Below are 17,143 nucleotides of genomic sequence, written 5' to 3'. Positions count from 1 at the left end.
TGTCTGTTTTCCTTGTGGATGGATCGCCTTTGGGGGACTGGGATTCCCTCCCTTCAGGAGTTGGTTGTAACTTTTTCAGGACATTAGACAGTGAGGTCTTTTTGGGCTCCGGTTAGGGGTCCTTCCCCGGTGTTGGGAATGCTCTGCATCTCCTTCTTGGGATAGAAGAGGTCTTAGTGGCTCAGGTATTGCCATCCAGGTGGCATCCAAACCCATGTTTTACTGTCCTCTGACTTTGAATCTGAGGTCATGTGGAGGCTTGATGTTGCTCTGTTCGGGTAACTTGTCCTCACTGTTTCCCTTGTGTCTGGAGCTCATATCTAGCTGGACAGCTAGCTCAGCATTCTAATGCTATGTGGTTACTCTGTACTGTAGCAAACCGAGGGTTGCTAGTTCGATCCCCAGCAAGGTCTACTCAGCCTTTCCTCCTTTTGAGGTTGATAAAATGAGCAGCGCCCTGTGTCTTTTAGGGGGATTAGCTGCACTTTTCAAGCACTATCATGTTAATGATGCTTGGATGCCTGTTAGCTCTAGTGTCCTTTTATGGCTCTGGCTCGGGACTTGCAAGGCCTTCTTGCTCTTGTTATCCAGGTTATTCAGGATTTTTTTCCTGGGAGGTCTGGAAGATTGTTTAATCTAAACATTGGTGGGGCCCGGGCTTCTTGTCCTAAACATCCGGTTGTCGAGGGTTTTGCTCAGCATTTTCTCTTTGTGGATCCCGCTGTGGGATGTTACTGGACGTTATGCTCCTAGGACTGGCTTTGGGGTTCAAGTTTCCGGGATACTTGGGCTTAGCCCTTGTTCTGACTGTTCTGTTTTACAACTTGGCCAGATTTATTGAGAGCCGGGGCTCCTTGGGCCTTGTCTTTTGCCAGACGATACAGTTCCCTTGGGACAGCCAACTAACGTGACCTGATGGTGGGCTTTCCTGCCTAGCGAACGGAAGGTTGAGTTTGCTCAGCTGTCACTTTTGTGCCGGTTATGTGTGCTAGCACGATGGTGTTTTAAGGGATTCTTCCGTGTTCGTCAGTGACGTGGCCTTGTGTCCTCTCGGTTCTCCCTACGACTTCCTGTCTTATGGGCAGGTGTTTATCGAAGCTGTCCCCTTTAAGGGGGTTTGTTGTCCTTAAGGAGGTGTGGTTCCCTTTTTAGGGGCCTCTCTTGTGTTCAGGAGGTTGGAACAGATTATCTGGTTCGGGGATTGGTCTGCTCTTTGAGTTGTTCCTTTCCATCTGGGAAGCTGCTGGCTCCGCATTGAGACTTAGTTGGGTGGCTTTCTAGCTCTCCTTGGGTCTATTCCTGCTCGTTTGTCTTTAAGTTAGTGGCTGTGTCCATTCTTCCGCACTTTTGGGGACTGGTCTTGGGGTTCCTTTTGATTCTCTTACTTTTCTGCCGTTGCTTGGGCTGGTCCGGTTAGCTGTAGGATCTGATATCTGTTGTTCATCTTCAGGTCTTGGGAGTGACAGTGGGCCTTCCTTTTTTAGAGGTTCTGTGCCTCTCCCCCTTTGAAATCTGTTGGTAGGCCTGGCAAGTATCCTCTGTCTTGGAGGTTGGTCAATCTCTGTCTTGGATGGGCAGTCTGCTATTTTGTTCAGCCACTTCTTCCTTACGGATAGTGTTTTCTCCGTGTCTTCCTACGGATCACAGTGTGTTACTTGACTCAGATGTTTATTTTTTGAGTTTACTGCTTGTAATTTTCTGTTGCTCAGTCTCTGACATTTTTTAGGACTTTGTCGTCAGCTGTCTTTTTTGGTGCTGTTGCAAGATGTTTGGGAGATGTTTCTTCTCCTTAATGATGCCTGGTTGCTCCTTGTGGGTTGGGCGTTGTCTCCCCTTGTTCTCGGGATCCATTCAGGTCTCTGTGGACTTGCCCCTTCTTTTGAAGTTTTTTTTTTCCTTTATGGATTTTGCTCTACCTTTTGGGTATTTCTTTGGCTTACCCTTGTCCTCTCCCTTTTGGGGATTTTGGTACTGTACCTAGTAAGGGGACCGACTGCTGGGCAATGGTTCTCCTGGAGGAGTGTTGGCTCAATGTGTCTGCTTGCGGTCTCTAGTCTTTCAGACTATCTGCGGGTCAGTGTCCTTGGGGCCTTTTCCTTTTAGTTCTTTTGCCTGGCTCCGATGAAGCAGGGTTTGGTTGGGTTGGGTTGTGTTTTTTTCAGGCCTGGTGCCCTTAGAATGGGCCGCTATTGTACCCTCCCGTTTTTGCATTCAGTGTCCTCTATAGCTTGGGTATTGTCCACAGCTCCTGCCCGTGTTCTCCGATGGGCGGCCCTAAATTTGAAAATTTTTCTTCTGGCACCTTTTCCACCCTGATATTTCTCCTACTGTTCCTTCTTCCCTCGGCAGAATGACTGGGGTTATGAGGAAGTGGGGGGGGGGGGTATTTAAGCCTTTGGCTGGGGTGTCTTTGCCTCCTCCTGGTGGCCAGGTTCAGTATTTCCCACAAGTAAGGAATACAGCTGTGGACTCTTCCCATACAGATGGAAATTAAATTATCAGGTAAGCATAATTCATGTTTTTTACTACACCGTCCCTTTATGCATGCTAATGAGTTTTCAGCTGTTATGAGTCCGTGATTGACTGTCACATGATACAGTGGATGGGGAAATAAAACTGAAATTTGACAGAACAATCTACTGCATTATTATTATTATTATTCTTTATTTATAAAGCGCCAACAGATTCCGCAGCGCTGTTCATAGGTAACAAAGATAAAAGGACAATACAATATGAGACACCAGACAAAATTTAACAGCAAATACAGAAGGAATTGGGAGCCCTGTTCCCATGGGAACTTACAATCTAAATGGGTAGGAGGGTGAGAAACAGGAGGTGGGGACTGCAAAGGTGGGAATGATGTTAGTGTGAAGTTAGATGAGGGCAACTATTAGGCAAGTGGAATTCATTAGTTACTGATTTGGTTATATGCTTCCCTGAACAAGAAGGTCTTTAGGGAGCGTTTAAAGGAGGAGAGGTTGGGGGAAAGTCTAACAGCACGAGGAAGTGCGTTCCAGAGGGTTGGTGCCGCACGAGAGAAGTCCTGTAGTCTAGCATGAGAGGAGGTGATGGTGGAAGAGGCAAGGAGTAGATCGTTGTTAGATCTTAGTGGATGGGCTGGAGTATATTTGTTGATGAGTGAGGACAGGTATGGGGGGGCTGCATTGGTAAGGGCTTTGTAGGTCAAAGTGAGAATTTTGAATTTAATTCTGCTGTGAATGAGGAGCCAGTGAAGGGACACAGAGGGGTGCGGCAGATACAGAGCATCGGGAGAGGTGGATTAGCCTAGCAGAGGCATTTAGGATGGATTGAAGGGGGGAGAGGCGGGAGAGAGGAAGGCCATTTTAGTAGGTTGTTACAGTAGTCAAGCCGGGAAATTACTAGGGAATGGATTAGCTGTTTAGTAGTTTCAGCACTCAGAAAAGGACGAATTTTGGAGATATTGTGTAGGTGGTTGCGACAGGATGAAGAGAGCGATTGGATGTGGGGTATGAAGGACAGATTGGAGTCGAGTGTAACTCCAAGGCAGCGGACTTGGGGTGATGGGGAGATAGTGGTGTAACCGACAGTGATAGTAAAGTTAGAAACTGGAGTAGAATTAGTTGGGGGGATTAGAAGAAGCTCAGTCTTGGACATGTTGATTTTAGGTGGTGAGAGGCCATCCAGGAAGGAATGCCAGATAAGCAGCCGCTGATGTGGGAAAGGACAGAAGGAGAGAGTGCAGGGGTGGATAGGTAGATCTGAGTATCATCAGCATAGAGGTTATAGTTGAAGCCATAGCTACTAGTAAGTTTACCCAGTGAGGAAGTATAAATAGAGAAGAGTAGAGGGCCTAGAACAGAGCCTTGAGGTACTCCAACAGACAGAGGCAATGGAGAGGATGATTTGCCAGCAAATGAGACAGAAAAGGACCTATTAGAGAGATAAGAGTGGATCCAGGAGAGGGCAATGTCACAGAGCCCAAGGGAGCTGAGAGTCCGTAGGAATAGGGGATGGTCAACAGTGTCAAAGGCAGCAGACAGGTCAAGTAAGAGAAGTATAGAATAGTGGCCATTATTTTTAGCAGAAAGAAGATCGTTAGTAACCTTGGTGAGGGTAGTCTCAGTTGAGTGTTGGGGATGGAAGCCAGATTGCAGGGGGTCAAGCAATGAGTTGGAGGATAGGAAGTGTGTTATGCGATCAAAAACTAGTTTTTCCAGGACTTTAGAAGCTAGCGGAAGTAGTGATATGGGGCGGTAGTTTGCAGGAGAATTGGGGTTGAGGGAGGGTTTTTTGAGGATGGGGGTGACCTTTGTATGTTTGAAGGATGATGGAAATGAACCAGTAGTAAGGGATCGGTTGAATATGTGAGTAAGAGCTGGGGTGAGGGTAGAGGACAGAGAGGGTATTGGATGTGAAGGGATGGTGTCAAGGGGCATGTAGTGAGGTGTGAGGAAGATATTGGGGAACTCACTTCATTCTCAGTGGTTGGGGGGAAAGGTACTGAGAGTGTTGGAGGCGGTGACCGGGGGCGGAGATGAAAGGTTGCAGTCTTGTGGTGGGATGTTGCTTCTGATGGTAAGTGTTTTGTTGAAAAAGTAATCTGCCAAGTCTTGAGCACTAAAGTCAGATGAGGAGAGTGTTGAAAGTGGAGAAGAGACGTTTAGGGTTTGAAGCATGAGAAGATATGAGAGAAGAGAAGTAGTTTTGCTTGGCTAAGTGAAGGGCAGAGGAGTAAGAATAAAGAATGAACTTATAGTGTAGGAAATCGTGTTCAGAGCGGGATTTCCTCCAGGCACATTCAGCAGCACGGGAGCATTTTTGTAGATAGCGTGTTTGCTGAGAGTGCCAGGGCTGGAGCCGACGACGTGGGGTTTTGCATATTTGTGGAGGAGCAAGGGTGTCGAGTGCAGAGGAGAGAGTATTGTTATAGTGGTTTGTAGCAAGGTCAGGGCAGGATACCGTGGAAGTGTGGGGAAGGCGTTTTTGAATAAGGTTAGAAAGTTGGAGAGGATCCACAGTGTGCAGATTTCTACAGGTGCGGAGGCGGGGGGTAGAAATAGGTTTAGCCTGTACATTGAGATTATAGGTGAGCAGATGGTGGTCTGAGATGGGAAATGGGCAACAGGTGACATCAGAAGGGGAGCAGAGGTAGGAGAATACCAGATCAAGAGAGTGTCCGTCACGGTGAGTAGGGAATAGGGTGGATTGTGAAAGACTAAAGGAGTTTGTGAGTGAGAGAAGTTTAGAGGCAGCAGGGGTAGATGGGTTATCAATGGGGATGTTGAAGTCCCCTAAGATTAGAGCAGGTGTATTTGTAGAGAGAAAGTGAGAAAGCCAGGCAGCAAAGTTATCGAGGAATTGGGAGGTTGGTCCAGGGGGGCGATAGATAACTGCCACCTTGAGGGAGAGGGGGGGAGAAAATGCGGATGCAATGGACTTCAAAGGAGGAGAAGGAGAGAGAAGGATGAGGATAGAGGTGCTGATAGGAGCAGGAAGGGGACAGTAAGATTCCAACACCGCCACCATGTCTCTCACCTGGCCTAGGTGTGTGGCTAAAGTGGAGACCGCCGTGCGTTAGAGCAGCAATGGAAGCAGTGTCAGAGGAAGAAAGCCAGGTTTCAGTAATTGCTAGAAGATTGAAAGCGTTAGAAACAAACAGGTCGTGAACAGTTCTAAGTTTGTTACAGACAGAGCATGCATTCCAGAGGGCACAAGAAAAGAGAGGGGATAAGCGCTGTGGGTTAATGGAGATGAGATTGTTGGGATCGCGTGACCTTGAGTTTGTATTGTGGGGGACTGAGCGAGAGTGTATGAGTGTGGTGATTGCTGCAGGGCCAGGGTTAGGAGAGATGTCACCAGAAGCAAGCAGTAGTAGCAGTGAGAGTGACAGAAGGTGAGAGTGAGACTTGTAGGAGCGGGTATGACTAGACACAGGAGAGTAAGATGGGGAAGTATTGCTAAGGAAACAGAGTAGTTCATGAGAGGACAGCATAGGGGATGAGAGGAGGGAGGGAGAGATAAGGATAGTGTGGGGATTATTGATGTTGTTATTGCATTGTCTTATCTGTTTTTTAGCTATGCTATTATGCTGCATTTAATAGCCATTTGTGTTCTCTGCCTGCTAGAAGTTACTGTGAAAAAAAGATCTTTACGAATATTAGACCGCACACTCATAGGTGCAGGATAGGATTTAAAATGTTCCTGTTCCAGGGTTCAAGGAAAAAGACATTTCAAGCCTGCTATTGAACCTTAGTCATGGACCCTACTTCTAAATAAAAACATTCTGAATAAACAGTGACATATAAAACAATCTTACTCCTCTCCCAACTAATTAATGGTTATGATTTTATGTAGGTTTATAGTAAATACCTTTTTTTGCTATACTTGAAATATTGTCTTTAGGGGAGACATTTTCTAACCCTCCTTATTCTGTGAGGCAAGACAAAGTAAACACTACTGTGAGATTATTTGGCATATTATTGTTATATTAGTTTATTACCATTGCCACAATGATCAAATTTATAGCAAAATTGGTGTTTGACCTTAACGGAGAGTGTGGTCTCTACTTTATAAAGAGTTGGCTTCCATTTGCTAATAAAAACGAAAACTAAGTAAATCGTTCAAGCAATCAATTTTGTAAACATTCTTTTTAGATCCATTTGTTTGAATTGATATGTTTTCAAGCTTTTGTTATGTACCTGCACTTTTTATAATTTCATGTAAAAATAGTTGATTTCCATCTAAAGGGGAGGAGAGTCCACGGCTTCATTCATTACTTTTGGGAATTAAGAACCTGGCCACCAGGAGGAGGCAAAGACACACCAGCCAAAGGCTTAAAGGGACACTAAACCCAATTTTTTTCTTTCATGATTCAGATAGAGCATGCAATTTTAAGCAACTTAATAATTTACTCCTATTATAATTTTTCTCCATTCTCTTGCTATCTTTAAAAAGCAGGAATGTGATGCATAGGAGCCGGCCCATTTTTGGTTGAGGACCTGGGTTATGCTTGCTTATTGGTGGGTAAATATAAGCCTCCAATAAGCGTTATCCATGGTGCTGAATCTAAAATGGGCTGGCTGCTAATATTTACATTCCTGCTTTTAAAATAAAGATATCAAGAGAACAAAGAAAAATGTATAATAGGAGTAAATTAGAAAGTTGCTTAAAATTTCATGCTCTATCTGATTAATGAAAGAAAGAAAATTGGGTTTAGTGTCCCTTTAAATACCTCCCCACTTCCCTCATCCCCCAGTCATTCTTTGCCTTTCGTCACAGGAGGATGGCAGAGGAGTGCCGGAGTTTCGGAGTAGTCTCTTATAGAGGGTAGTACTCTTCGCATTGGGACTGGAGTTTTAAGTAGTCCTGTCAGCCTCTCAGTGAGAGCCTAGGCGAAAGTTAGAGTCCGGGGATGCAGGGAGAGTCTTTCTGTGAAACCATCCCGACTCATATTAACAGCTCCATAAGCAATAAACATTGACGAGTTTTGCTGCCTGCTTTCTTCTCTCAAGTCCATGTCAGGAGCGAGGCTACTAACCTGTTCCACGGCGTAGATTCTGGTAAGATCGTTTCATTTTTTTTATTAATAACATAGAAGACAGGGTCACAGTGTGGCGCCTTTTTATCTTTACAGAATCAAGGCTTAATATTCCTGGAAGGGTGATTATTGAACAGGAGGGGGTTATACATGATATTGTTTGTGTCATTGCTGCGTTATGTGCGAGATGAGGCTCTGGCAATGTGTGGAACTTTCAGGTTACTTGCGGGAATTTTGCACGGCCATTTTTTGGCGCTTTTTTCCCTAGTGCAGGGGCGGTCCTGCCAGGCATTCCATGTGACTGGGTGTGGCTATCTATTCTCTCTGTTGATCTGTGGCGCAGGAGACGTAGCAGTTTCTGTAGTCTGGGTCCTAGGAGGTGGTATAAAGGTGCCTTTTTTTTTTTATAAATAAAGTTAGTCTACCCAAACGCGCAAGCGTTGTGAGGAGGTTCTGGTAGATCAGCCTGCTCAACTATGTTCCACATGCCTTGATAAAGTTACAACATCTAAATGTAAACGGATGTGTCTAGTACTACTGAGCCGTCCACCTCTGAGGGTTCTTCGTCCCGGGGGGTTTGTTCCCTACATTCATTTCCAATTGCACATGAGGTGCCCAGGGTCCAACTGTTACTCCTTCGGGAGAGATTAATTGTCCATCAGACTTTGCGGACCAACTGGAAGCATAGGGTTTATCATAGCGGCCCGGCCCAGGGTTTGCCCATGCCGATGGCTGATCCAGAGGCTCTATATGTTGACGAGGCCCACTCCGACTCTTCGGAGGAGGCCCCTTCTGGGTCGGAGTCTGTGTCATCTAAACCTCTAGCAGCGGAGGAGCCTGGTTATAGGTTTAGGCTGGAGAATCTGCACTTTCTGCTACAGTAGGTGCTTGCTACTCCTGGAGGTTCCGGAACCTAAGATACCGGAGGAACCTGCGATTCCTAAGCTTGACAAGGTATACGAGGATAGGGGTAGTGCCTCAGTCTTTCCTGGTTCCCTTTAAGATGGCAAATATTATTAAGAATGATTGGGAGAGATTAGGGTCGTCCTTTTCTCCTTCTTTTAAATAGCTGTTCCCCGTTCCAGACTCTCAGGTTGAGCTGTGGGGGACAATCCCTATGGTGGATGGGGCCATTTCTATGCTCGGGAAGAGGACGACTATTCCCCTTGAGGATGGTTCGTCGTTTAAAGAGCCCATGGATAAAAGCTGGAAAACATGTTGAGAAAGATGTTTAAGCACACAGGGTTTGTTTTTTCAGCCAGCAGCAGCCATTGTGGCGGTCGCTGGAGCTGCGACATATTGGTTTGAATCCCTGTGTGAAATGGTCGAGAGGGACACATCCATCGATGAAATACAGGAGAAGATTAAGGCGCTGAAGGTCGCCAATTCTTTTATCTGTAATGCCAATATGCAAATTATTCGCCTGAATGCCAAGGTGTCAGGTTTTTCTGTTTTACTGTGCAGGGCTCTGTGGCTAAAATCTTGGTCTGCGGACATGACCTTTAAAGCGAGGCTGTTGTCCCTGCCTTTTCAAGGAAATATCCTGTTCGGTCCAGGATTAGATTTGATTATATTCACGGTTACGGGAGGCAAGGGAGCTTTCCTACCGCAGGATAAGAAGGCTAAGCCTAAGGGATTTACTTTTCGTCCCTTTCGTGTGGTCCAGACCCAGCGCCAGCAACCCTCCGCGAAAGCGGACCAGTCCAAGGGATCTTGGAAGCCGGCTAAATTTTGGAATAAGTCCGCCGAGACAAAATCGGCATGAAGGGGCGGCCCCCTTCCGGTCTCCGGATCACGTAGGGGGCAGATTATCTCTATTCTCAGACACTTGGTTGCAGGATGTTCAGGACCCTTGGGTTCTGGAGGTGGTCTCCCAGGGTTACAGGATAGGGTTCAGATCCCATCCGCCCGAGGGCAGATTCTTTCTTTCAAACCTGTCTTCAAGACTGGAGAAGAGAGAGGCCTTTCTAGAGTGTGTGAGAGATCTCGCCTCTCTCTGGGTTATCGTACCAGTAACCCTAGCCGAACGAGGTCTAGGGCACTATTCCAACCTTTTTGTGGTAACAAAGGAGGAGGGCATGTTCTGCCCGATTCTGGACCTAAAATGTTTAAACAAGTTTCTGAGTGTTCCATCGTTCGAAATGGAAACGATCAGATCTATTCTGCCCCTAGTTCAAGAGGGACAGTAAATGATGACTATAGACTTGAAGGATCCTTCCTTCATGTGCCAATCCACAGGGACCAATTTAGGTTTCTAAGATTTGAATTTCTGGACCAACACTTCCAGTTTGTGGCCCTTCCTTTTGGTCTGGCGACGGCGCCGAGAGTCTTCATGAAGGTTCTCGGGGCGCTGCTTGCAGTGTCCAGATCCAGGGGCATTGCGGTGGCGCCTTACCTGGACGACACCCTGGTTCAGGCGCCATCGCTTAGCCTTACAGATGATCATTCACGGGCTCTTCTTCTTCTGCTCCAATCTTACGGTTGGAAGATCAACTCAGGAAAGAGTTCCCTGGTTCCCAGCAACAGGGTGGAGTTCTTGGGCACGATAATAGGCTCTGTCCATGAAGATATTTCTCACAGATCACAGGATGCATGCGTCTACCTGTCTTACCCTTCAATCCTCCTCAAGCCCATCAGTGGCTCAATGTATGGAGGTGATGGGTCTCATGGTGCCAAGCATAGATGTCATCCCATTCGCCAGGTTCCACCTCATATCTCTTCAATTGTCTTCATGTTGAGACAGTGGAACGGCGATCATTCAGATCCATCACAGCTGATATCCCTGGATGCTCGGTCTCGGAACTCCCTCTCTTGATGGATTCGTCCGGAGCAACTGTCTATGGGGACATCCTTCTTGAGACCGTCCTGGTAGATTGTGACCATGGACGCCAGTCTGTCAGGATGGGTAGCTGTTTGGGGTGCCAGGATGGCACAAGGAAGGTGGGCCAGGGAGGATTCTCTCCTTCCGATCAGCATCCTAGAACTACGAACAATCTATAATTCTCTGAATGCTTGGCCTTCTCTGGGTTCGGTCAGTTTCATCAGATTCCAGACCGACAACATTACCTCAGTAGCTTACATCAACCATCAGGGGGGTACGAGGAGCTCCCTCGTGATGAGGGGGTGTCTCTTATGCTGGAGTGGGCGGAGTCCCACAATTGCTTGCTCTCAGCTATTCACATTCCGGGTGTGGACAACTGGGAAGGGGACTTTCTCAGTAGACAGCCCTTCCATCCTGGGGAATGGTCTCCCGAAGTGTTTGCAGAGATTTGTCACAAATGGGGAACGCCGGAGATAGATCTCATGGAGTCCAGACTCAATTGCAAACTACCTCGATACGGGTCCAGGTCCAGGGATCCCCAGGCAGAGCTGATAGATGCCTTAGTGGTTCCTTTGGGATTCAGCCTAGCTTACATTTTCCTCCATTACCACTTCTACCTCTCATAGTGGCACGCATCAAACAGGAGCAGGCCTCGGCCATTCTGATTGCTCCTTCGTGGCCGTGGAGAACGTGGTTTGCGGATCTGGTGGGGATGTCATCCTCTCCGCTGTGGAGGTTACCCTGTCACAGGGATCTGCTGTCACAGAGCCCCTTTCAGCATCAAAATCTAGATTCTCTGAGGCTGACTGCGTGTAGATTGGACGCCTAGTCTTATCCAAGAAAGGCTTTTCTGTAATTGTGATTGATATGCTAATTCAGGCAAAGAAGCCAGTCACTCGTCCCATCTACCATAAGGTGTGGAGGACTTGTCCTGGTGTGAGAAGCATGGATATCCTTGGCATATGGTAAAGGTATCCAGGATTCTGTCCTTTCTCCAGGATGGCTTGGAGAAGGGTCTTGCCGCTAGTTCCTTAAAGGGACAGATTTCAGCATTTTCAGTCTTGTTGCATAGGAGACTCGCTGAGCTCCCTGACATCCAATCTTTTGTTCAGGCTCTGTCTAGAATCAGACCTGTCTTTAAGCAGTCGGCTCCGCCTTAAACTTAGTCCTTAAGGTTTTGCAGAGGGTTCCGTTTGAACCTATGCATTCCGTAGACATTAAGGTTCTGTCCTGGAAGGTTCTCTTCCTGTTGGCTATTGCATTGGCACGCAGAGTATCCGAGCTAGCCGCCTTGCAATGTGACCCTCCTTATCTGGTGTTTCATGCGGATAAGGCTGTACTGTGCACTGGGTTGGGGTTTCTCCACAAGGTGGTGTCTAACCGTAACATCAATCAGGAAGTAATTGTTCCTCCTTTGTGTCCTAACCCTTCTTTAAAGGAGAGATTACTTCATAACCTGGATGTGGTTCGTGCCTTGAAGTTTTATCTTCAGGCTACCAAGGATTTCAGACAGTCTACATCTTTATGTGGTGTATTCTGAGAAGCGCAAGTAACCAAGGGTCTCTATTTCTTTGTATTTTTGGTTGAGGAGTATAATTCGCTTGGCTTATGAGACAGCGGGACATAAGCCTCCTCAGAGGATCACGGCTCATTCAACTAGAGCTGTGGTTTCGTCTTGGGCCTTCAAGAATGAGGACTCTATGGAGCAAATTTGTAAGGCGGCTACCTGGTCCTCCTTACACACTTTTACAAAGTTTTACAAGCTTGATGTTTTTGCTTCTGCGGTAGCTGTTTTTGGGAGGTTTTGCAGGCTGTGGTGCCCTCGGATTAGGGTCTGCCTTTTTACCCTCCTGGTTTCATTCAATGTCCTCTAGAGCTTGGGTATATGTTCCCAACAGTAATGAATGAAGCCGTGGACACTCCTCCCCTTTAGATGGAAAACATAAATTATGCTTGCCTGATAATTTCATTTCCATCGAGGGGAGGAGAGTCCACGGCTCCAGCCCGTATCTCAAATGGGCGGACCTAAATTTAATACTCTTCTGGCACCATTTATACCCTGATATTTCTCCTACTGTTCCTGGTTCCCTCGGCAGAATAACTCGGGGATGAGGGAAGTGGGGGAGGTATTTAAGCCTTTGACTGGGTTATATTTGCCTCCTCCTGGTGGCCAGGCTCTTAATTCCCAACAGTAATGAATGAAGCCGTGGACTCACCTCCCCTCGATGGAAATCAAATTATCAGATAAGCATAATTTGTTTTTTTAATTTTTTTTCGAATAAATATATGTGAAATACACATTCTGCTAATGATTCTGTTAATCTTTAAATCATTTTAAACAAGAAAATACATGGACTTGACTGCTAAATCATATGGTGCAAGTGTAAATGTATTTTTTGTTATAGTGGCTTTTATATATATATATATATATATATATATATATATATGTATGTATATATATATATATATATGTATGTATATATATATATATATGTATGTATATATATATATATGTATATATATATATATGTATCTCAATCGTTTTTTTGTTTTATTCCCCTTAGGTTAAAGACTGTGTTTCTGAAGAGGTAAAAATACAATCATCTGAAAGCATGTTACTTAGCATCAGCACAATTGCAGCAGCTATAGCCAATGCCTCAACCAATGCTGACCCTTCTCAGTTAGCTGCAATGATAATGGCACTATCAAATAAAAATAGAAACTCTAATTTGTTAGAGTTGGGTAACCACACACCAAGGAATCAGTCTGTATTTTCATCTCTAGAAAAAGAAAACTGTGAAGGTGCTATTGACATGGAAAGGTACTTGAAAGCAACAGAAGTTACCTGTCAGGAAGGTGAAACTAATGTGTTTTTAGATTCTTTGAAGGATTTTACTTGGGACATGTCATTAAGGTTAAAACATACACTTAAGAGCTCTGTGGCTGACCTTTCTAATACAGTAGCTACTGAGAAACAAAATCTGAAGACAATTGACAATTCTGGAGAATTTAAAGAAAATTTTGCTCTCCAAAGTGTAAGTGGCATCTGTAGACCTGAACAGGATGAATCATCAGAAGATACCTTAAGTTATAGAAATGCACCTTCAAAATTAAGGACTGTTATGTTAAATTCTACAGACACATTAGGTTCAAATCAAATGGAATACAGAACCAACAAGGTTTCAAAAATTCCTGGCAGCAATTCATTTGCAGCTGAGGAGCAAGATCTTAAAGATAGCCCATTGTTAACGGCTACATCTAACCAGCTTACAAGGACTTCTGATGGGAAAGAAAAACTTGACATTAAAGCCAGCAATGAATGTTATGGTGGAAGTGATAAGCTTGAAAATGCAGAAAACTTTTCCTCTAATTTTACAGGCTGTGCCAAAACTTTAAGGTCCCCTAGAAAATCTAGCTCATGCGTATCAGCTACTGCTAAAGAACCCAAACATTGTGAAGAAGCATCGCAAAAGCATGTTAGCTTTCAGCCACCCTCTTATAAACAAATGAGTCAGGATACTGGTAAGTACCGGCCACATATAAATTAATGTGTGTTTATGTATTTTGTAACCTGCAAGAGCAGGAAAAACTGTGTGTGTGTGGTGGTGGTTGGGTATTATCTGTGCACTATTTGCTTTTTGTTGTCATCTGTGCTTCCCCAGATATTCCAGTCAATCTCAAAAATACAGTTTTGAAATGTAGCTTTAAACATCTGTACGCAAGTTTCCATTTTCCCTCTTTGTACTTTTCAATGCTTAGATAGGTGTGTACATAATTTTTTTGCTTTCATGTAATTGGCAAGATATATGGGATATACAATCCTACCAAGAGGGGCAAAGTTTCCCAAACCTCAAAATGCCTATAAATACACCCCTCACCACACCCACAATTCAGTTTTACAAACTTTGCCTCCTATGGAGGTGGTGAAATAAGTTTGTGCTAAGATTTCTACGTTGATATGCGCTTCTCAGCATTGTTGAAGCCCGATTCCTCTCAGAGTACAGTGAATGTCAGAGGGACGTGAAGGGAGTATCACTTATTGAATACAATGATTTCCCTAACGGGGGTCTATTTCATAGGTTCTCTGTTATCGGTCGTAGAGATTCATCTCCTACCTCCCTTTTCAGATCGACGATATACTCTCAATTTACCATTACCTCTACTGATAACTGTTTCAGTACTGGTTTGGCTATCTGCTATATGTGGATGGGTGTTTTTTGGTAAGTATGTTTCTCCTACATTGGTGTGTCCGGTCCACGGCTTCATCCTTACTTGTGGGATATTCTCTTCCCCTACAGGTAATGGCAAAGAGAGCACACAGCAAGAGCTGTCCATATAGCCCCCCTTCTGGCTCCGCCCCCCAGTCATTCTCTTTGCCGCTCTGAACAAGTAGCATCTCCACGGGGATGGTAAAGAGTATGTGGTGTTAGTTGTAGTTTTATTTCTTCTATCAAGAGTTTGTTATTTTAAAATAGTGCCGGTTTGTACTATTTACTCTACAACAGAAAGTGATGAAGAGTTCTGTTAAAAGAGGAGTATGATTTTAGCACCAGTAACTAAAATCCATTGCTGTTCCCACGCAGGACTGTTGAAACCAAAGAACTTCAGTTGGGGGGAACAGTTTGCAGACTTTTCTGCTTCAGGTATGACTAGTCTCTTTTCTAACAAGACATAGTAATGCTAGAAGACTGTCAGTTTTCCCTTATGGGATCAGTAAGCCATTTTCTTAGACTCATAACAGAATGAAGGCTTATAAATGGGCTCTATGCTGGTTGACACTATTGTGGGCTAAATCGATTTATTTATATCATATTCATATGACATTTGGAGTGTTTTGTGATTTTGAAACACTTTTGGGAACGTTTTTATTACGCCTGGCAGTTGTTTAGACGCCTAATCTAGTCAGGAAGGCCCCTTCACTCTGGTATGCAGTGGGAGGAGGCCTCATTTTCGCGCCTCAGTTGCGCAGTTACTTCTAGAGGCAGTGCATGCAGCTTCATGTGAGAGGGTCCTGTGGCTGAAAAAACAGACTCAGGAAGGCTTATTTCTGTGGTGAATAACCCCTAAAGGAAGGTAAAAGCCGCAGCAAAGTCTGTGGCAGGGACTGTAGTGTGTTTAAACCGGTAAATTGAACAATTGGCTCCGGTTTGCTCATTTAAGGGGTTAGAGACTTGAAATTTGGTGTGCAATACTTTCAAAGCATTAAGACAATGGGGTGTAAATTTTGTAAAGATCGGATATTTCCTTCATAGTTTTTCAAACATTCAGAAGTAACGGTTTTGTTTAAAAACGTTTTTATTGCATTAATAGCCTGCCAAAATCTGTCTAACATGTCTGTACCTTCAGATAGCATATGTTCTGTGTGTATGGAGGCCAAGGTGGTTCCCCCTTTAAATGTATGTTCAAATTGTGCCATGGCGTCCAAACAAAGTAAGGACAGTACTGTCACATTTAACAAGGTTGCCCAAGATGATTCTTCAAATGAAGGTAGTGGGGATAGTTCATCATCCTCTCCTTCTGTGTCAACACCAGTTTTGCCCGCGCAGGCGATACCTAGTACATCTAGCGCGCCAATGCTTGTTACTATGCAGCAATTAACTGCAGTAATGGATAATTCTATAGCAAATCTTTTATCCAAACTGCCAGCATTTCCCAGAAAGCGTGATTGCTCAGTTTTAAATACAGAGGATGAGCAAGTGGGCGCTGACGATAATTTATCTATTATACCCTCACATCAGTCTGAATTGGCAGTGAGGGAGGGTCTGTCTGAGGGAGAAATTTCTGATTCAGGAAAAGTTTCTCAGCTGGCAGAACCTGATATCGTAGCATTTAAATTTAAGTTAGAACATCTCCGCGCCCTGCTTAAGGAGGTACTAACTACTCTTGATGATTGTGACTCTTTTGTGATTCCAGAGAAGTTGTGCAAAATGGACAAATACTTAGAGATCCCTGTGCACGCTGTTGCCTTTCTGATACCCAAGAGGGTGGCGGACATAGTGACTAAGGAGTGGGAGAAGCCAGGTATACCTTTTGTTCCACCTCCTATATTTAAGAAAATGTTCCCCATTGTCGACCCCAGAAGGGACGCATGGCAAACGGTCCCTAAGGTTGAGGGGGCAGTTTCAACGTTGGCCAAGCGCACAACTATTCCTATTGAGGACAGTTGCGCTTTCAAAGATCCTATGGAAAAAAATTGAAAGGATTGCTTAAAAAGATATTTCTTCAGCAAGGTTTCCTTCTCCAACCAATTTCGTGCATTATTCCTGTCACCACGGCGGCGTCTTTTTGGTTCGAGGAACTAGAAAATTCGCTCCAAAAGGAGACTCCATATGATGAAGTCATGGACAGAATTCACGCACTAAAGTTGGCTAATTCCTTTATTTTGGATGCCGCTTTTCAATTGGCTAAATTAGCGGCGAAAAATTCAGGTTTTGCAATAGTGGCGCGCAGAGCGCTTTGGCTAAAATCTTGGTCGGCGGATGTGTCGTCCAAAACAAAATTGCTTAATATTCCTTTCAAAGGTAAGACCTTTTTCGGGCCAGAATTGAAGGAGATTATTTCAGACATCACTGGGGGAAAGGGCCATGCCCTCCCACAGGATAGGCCTTTCAAGGCTAAGAACAAATCTAATTTTCGTTCCTTTCGCAATTTCAGGAACGGACCGTCTCCTAACTCTGCAGCCTCTAGACAAGAGGGTAACACTTCCCAGCCTAAACCAGCATGGAAACCAATGCAAGGCTGGAACAAGGGTAAACAGGCCAAGAAGCCTGCGGCTGCTACCAAGACAGCATGAAGGGGTAGCC

General features: G+C 44.9%; 1 protein-coding gene across 1 annotated transcript in view; it reads left to right on the top strand.

Moving 5' to 3' along the window:
- CEP192 (centrosomal protein 192) overlaps positions 1–17,143 on the top strand; it is a 1,162,204-nt gene that overhangs the window by 449,046 nt on the left and 696,015 nt on the right. The window contains exon 16 of the mRNA XM_053715857.1: positions 12,905–13,862. Within this exon, the coding sequence (XP_053571832.1) occupies positions 12,905–13,862 (958 nt within the window). The remainder of the gene's footprint in view (positions 1–12,904; positions 13,863–17,143) is intronic.

Source organism: Bombina bombina, chromosome 5 (genome assembly GCF_027579735.1).
Source record: "Bombina bombina isolate aBomBom1 chromosome 5, aBomBom1.pri, whole genome shotgun sequence".
Taxonomy (NCBI): Eukaryota; Metazoa; Chordata; class Amphibia; order Anura; family Bombinatoridae; genus Bombina; species Bombina bombina.
The sequence above is the reverse complement of the archived record's forward strand: the minus strand, read 5'-3'. Positions and strand labels throughout refer to the sequence as shown.